The sequence below is a fragment of the Hordeum vulgare genome, chromosome 6H (assembly GCF_904849725.1).
Source record: "Hordeum vulgare subsp. vulgare chromosome 6H, MorexV3_pseudomolecules_assembly, whole genome shotgun sequence".
In the NCBI taxonomy this organism is placed as follows: Eukaryota; Viridiplantae; Streptophyta; class Magnoliopsida; order Poales; family Poaceae; genus Hordeum; species Hordeum vulgare.
In genome coordinates, this window is record NC_058523.1 from 440,439,503 (window position 1) to 440,445,125 (window position 5,623).

At 41.7% G+C, this 5,623-nt stretch overlaps 1 protein-coding gene across 1 annotated transcript; it reads left to right on the top strand.

The window, feature by feature from the left end:
- Nucleotides 1-488: 488 nt before the first annotated feature.
- Nucleotides 489-4,513, top strand: LOC123401967 (bifunctional dTDP-4-dehydrorhamnose 3,5-epimerase/dTDP-4-dehydrorhamnose reductase). The gene is made up of 2 exons (XM_045095833.1): nt 489-1,154; nt 3,721-4,513. Exons 1-2 carry the CDS (start codon nt 705-707, stop codon nt 4,171-4,173), a joined length of 903 nt encoding a protein of 300 aa, XP_044951768.1. The 5' UTR covers nt 489-704; the 3' UTR covers nt 4,174-4,513.
- Nucleotides 4,514-5,623: the final 1,110 nt, after the last annotated feature.

Here is a 5,623-nt window from a genome sequence, read left to right on the forward strand (position 1 = left end):
GTCGGGGTTGTCGTGTTGAAGTAGATAATGTGAAAATATCTATGTCTAAGGACTAGGATGATGGTGTTGGATGGTCTTGAGCCATGCTTACTGGGTTGAGACTTTTTAATATTATTTTTTACCCGTTACAACTCATGATCATGTTTGATACTTCTTTCGTTTTTAATATAAATGTTTAAATAAAATATTAGATAACTATATATAAAGTAAAATGAATAAATCTATAATCTATATATATATATATATATATATATATATATATATATATATATGTAGTTTATAATAAAAACTATTAAAAAAATTATAATTAGAAACGGAGGGGTAGTAATTCCCGAAATGCTTGAGCCCCGCTTAGGCCTCCTCTCCCACCACAAAATCACGTGGGCAATATAAAAACGGAAGAAGCTCAATTAGTAAGTTTATTAACTCACTGAAACAGCCTGTCGTCGTCGGTGGATGGCCTTGCCCATGCCCATGCGAGGCGAATGCATAAACCGATCCGGATCACGGTGCACCGGACAGCGCTGCAGCGTCACCGTCGGTGCTCCACCACCCTCCTCCTCACCCAGGATCACCCGGCCGCGGGGGACAGAGAATATTATCATCCCGCCTCCCTATTATAATCCCGGCCCCTTCCCGTCTCCATCTCGATCTCGCCACCACTCCCCCGTTCCCACTCCCCTCCCGGATCTCCCCATTCCGCCATGGCGATCTCCACCAACGGCTCCTCGCCGCCGGCGCTCAAGTTCCTCATCTACGGCCGCACCGGCTGGATCGGGGGTCTCCTCGGCAAGCTCTGCACCGCGCAGGGCATCCCCTTCGCCTACGGCGCCGGCCGCCTCGAGAACCGCGCCCAGCTCGAGGCCGACATCGACGAGGTCGCGCCCACGCACGTCTTCAACGCCGCGGGCGTCACCGGCCGCCCCAACGTCGACTGGTGCGAGACCCACCGCGTCGAGACCATCCGCGCCAACGTCTGCGGCACGCTCACGCTCGCCGACGTCTGCCGCGCCCGGGGCCTCGTGCTCATCAACTACGCCACGGGCTGCATCTTCGAGTACGACGCGGCCCACCCGCTCGGCTCGGGGGTCGGGTTCAAGGAGGAGGACACCCCTAACTTCGTTGGATCCTTCTACTCCAAAACAAAGGCCATGGTATGCCCTGTACCCATTCTCCCTTGCTTTAAGCTCTGATTGTCCCAAAAATTCTCTCTAGAATGCCAAAAGTGGAAATAGACCGGAACCCCTTTGCTCGATTTACAATGTCAATGCCTCATTGCGCGCTTAAATTTTGAAATGAGCGGCTTGATCATGGAGGGAAATGTGTCTTGCCGGTGGTTGAGATTCCATTGATCTGTAGAGTAGTTGGGAAGGCCTTAAGAGAGATTTGCTAATTTGCTTGTCAGCACCACTGCTATTTCATTGACTATCATTTGGTTAGATCTGCGGTAGTTTGTTGAATACCCCTAATTTCCTGGTCATCCTAATGTTAAAGATTCTGATCACGTGTTAGCTTGGGTTGACTTGATTTAAATTAAGTCAATGAAATCATGCTTACTTATGGGATCAAGTTATGGGGTCTCATTGAATTGCTGGAGTACTCTAACTGGTTTCCCCATCCATGCACACTAGTTTGCTGTTTTGATAATTGCATGCTTCTTCGAATTTGTGCTGCCCACTACGCAGAGCTTTACCAATTTTGACTATGCAAAGTAATTAGCAACTCCGGTTGTATAAACGTCCTGCCTCGATTATGTCTGTTACTAGATCTTAGTCATATTTTGTGCTTAGGTGATTGTTACCACTTGCCAAAGTCATTTCATCTTATTTTAGAATGTTTGCTTTATTGGTGTTGTAAAATTGTCGTTTAAATTCTTGAATCGCATTATAAGCGCATTACACTCAAAACCAGTATAATCTGATATGACTTAACACATTATGCAAAAGGGTCCGTTGTGCTACTGCTAACCTGGTTGGATAAGAAAGGACAAAGTTTGACAACTATAGATATAAAAATTGCAATACAAAATGAACCAACTGAATTTCTAGGCTTGGGTGAAAATTGTACGTGATAGTAACAATAATAGTGATGTTCACCCCAAGCAACAAAAAGACTGATGTTTGTGATGTGCTTTTAGCCTTTAGGTAACTAAAGTTAAGACACTTAGGCTTGCAGTACGGAAGTGTGTTTATTTTCCCAGGAATTTGTTGACAATTATGACTTCTGCCAACTGCCTGAATGCCATGAACTCCTATCCTGGAAAGCAGATGTTTATTTTGAAAGCAAAAGATGCCCTTGTTAGCAGGACCCTTGTCAATTTGAATTCCTTATATTTTTACTTGACACTGAGACACAGAATATAAGCAGTACATGTATTTGCACTTGAATGTACATCGTTTGGTTGGGCTGATTCTGTGATCTGTATGCTCTGTGCACTATTAGAAGATACTGTGATGCTCGTGGAACTTAAGAAAAGAACTGAACAGCACTGTAGGTATGCAATTGTAGATATTACTCAAGAAACTCTGTTTCCCTCATGTTGCTTTCTTTTGAATGTTTTTTTGTGCTACATGCCTACATCATCATAGGGACGAGTGGATTGTTCATTTTGTTTTGATAGAGTGGCTAATACTTAATGTAGTGATATATATATTTAACGTCCTACGACTCTACAGGTAACAGTCTCCTAGGACAATTATTAAGGTACCTTTTTGATATTAAAGGAACTAACTGATGTTTTAGAAAAAGAGGGGGGGGGGGGGGGTCATATGATAAACGGACAGTGTGTTCTTCAGAGATGATGTCTTTTGGTGTCACATGGGTGCATAACAAAAACAACAACAACGACAAGAACAACAAAGCCTTTACTCCCAAACAAGTTGGGGTAGGCTAGAGGTGAAACCCATCAGATCTCGCGACCAACTCATGGTTCTGGCACATGGATAGCAAGCTTCCACGCACCCCTGTCTGTGGCTAGTTCTTTGGTGCATAACAATTAGTTCAAAACAATTAAATTGCACCAGTTAGACTTAGTAGCTTAAAATCGGAGTTTTATCTTTTGCTGATGCACGAATCCTGAAGTCTACCCGAATGTACCTTATTTCTCAATCTTCATACAAATAACAAAACCCTTAAAAAACGTATTTAAAATTTGACAAAATTGTAATGACATATAGTAGATGCAGATTTTCAAAGAGTGATAACTGTCCAATATATGACTATAGCATTAGCCAGCCATCCTACTTTTCTTATTTGGCATCAACTGTAACATGAAAAGCCTGTTCATATTCTACATTTCTACATAACCAAATTCATCCTTAATTAATGATCATGATTGAGAAATAAGCCTGTCCAATAGGTCTTACTTCCAAAGAAGTTAGCATTGGACTTTAAAATGCTCAACTTACTATCCATTGAATACTGAAATGATCATAGGTATTTATTTTAACGAAAAGTTTCTACATAGGCAAAAGCTCAAATAGGCAGATCTATGACTCAAAAGAATACCTGGTTTAATCTCAGAGAGCAGATTTTGGTGAAAATAATACCCGGTTAATTGTGCCATTGTCCGTATCCGTATCTGTGCTCATTACCATTATTTTCATGATAGTTTGCTACTTTTAATTAATCCCTCTGTAAACTTTTATAAGACGTTTTAGGTGAGGGATTATGTTATTAGAAGAAGTATTTCAGGGTGAAGCTAACATTTACCTTCAATAGGTTGAGGAACTGCTGAAGAATTACGAAAACGTGTGCACCCTTCGTGTAAGGATGCCTATTTCATCTGATTTGTCCAATCCTCGCAATTTCATCACAAAGATCACCCGGTATGATAAGGTTGTGGATATCCCAAATTCAATGACAATATTGGATGAACTTCTTCCCATCTCAATTGAGATGGCGAAGAGAAACCTCACCGGAATCTGGAACTTCACTAATCCTGGTGTGGTGAGCCACAATGAGATACTGGAGATGTACAGGGATTACATCGATCCAAACTTCTCCTGGAAGAACTTCAACTTGGAGGAGCAAGCCAAGGTCATAGTAGCACCGAGGAGCAACAATGAACTTGACACTGTTAAATTGAAAACGGAGTTCCCAGAACTTCTGTCAATCAAGGAGTCGCTGATCAAAAACGTTTTCAAACCAAATCAGAAGACATCCAAGGCTTGACCAAATGGAGCAGTGTGCACAGAGCCTTATGTTGATGTTACTTGTTCGACATACATTTACATCGCTCTCCGGTGCTAATCCAATAAGCATGCGTAGTGTTTTATTCCGTCCCGGTCGTGTGCACGCATTGTTGTTGCAGGAGATAGTTTCTTATAGGAAGTCACCATCCCTTGTCATTACCAGATTATTACACAGAACACCACATGGTGTTGCTATTGTATCCTATGAATACGGTGGGAAATGGACCGAGTGAGGAACAGGGTCCTCTGTTGTATTGTACTATCACATAACTGGAGTGCATCATTTTTTATAAAGTTTGGTAGGAGATTGCTTTGGACCCATTGCTTTGGACCCTGCAATATGTTGCTGCCTGTCGGTTCGTTCATGATAAAAAGAAATATTTGCCCACATGGGATGGTATTGACTGTGGACATTTGTGCCGTGAAAGTGTAAACGCCACCCTCCATTTCTTTTCTATTTTCGGAAACAGGCTTCGAGGCCTGATTTATTTAAAAGCCACGAAGCTTAAACACTCCAAAAAACACCCTCCAAACATGACCTCAGTCCCGGGGAAGATCAGGAGGCTGACATCCGAAGCAATAGTTTGACCTCGCCATTTAGTAGGTTGACCAAAATCTCCTGTTCTATTCAGCAACTAGGTGTAATATAAATTGTTTTTATATCCGAAAAATGGTTATTGTAATTGAAAAAGCCATTTTTCATGTGTTTCAGGCCGGGCCGACCCGGGCTTGGGCTTTTCATATCAGCCTTTGTCAAGCCAGAGCGAAAACTCATCATTTAATATATGTTCTATGAAAATATATCCACAATGAATATAATTGTATTGATTTGGTATTTTAGATGAAAAAGATTCTATAAGCTTGACCAATGTTTATACAATTCGACTTTGATATTTTCAATATACTTCTTATTTTGGAATGGAGCAGTAAAGGTATCTCTAAAGGCGTGACTGCAGCGTTTCAGTGCCCATGCTCATCTGCATCCGGTTAGATTTTTTTTTCAAAACAAGTACTAATTTCTTTTAAAAACTTTTATTTTTTCCCATGGTAGATAAGTTCTTGCATGAGGTCCACTTCAATTTTCAGATCATTTGACATCTGAGCAGCTCTCAGCAAAAAATATAAATCAGGTCAAAATTGTGGATAAACATTAAACTATTTTAAAAAAATCGTCATCGAGCTGTACGTGTGCTGAACGCGGAGGCGCCGTTCGTTCGACACTTGATCGGGATGGATCGTGATGGGATCGTGAGACGGATCGTGATGAGATCGCGGGACGGACTGCGACTTGGATCGCGAAGATGTTCGACTACATCAACCGCGTTATATACACTCCCGCTTAGCGATCTACAAGGGTATGTGGTTCCGATCTCTCCTCTCGTAGATTGTCATCACCATAGATAGATCTTATGTGTTCGTAGGAATTTTTT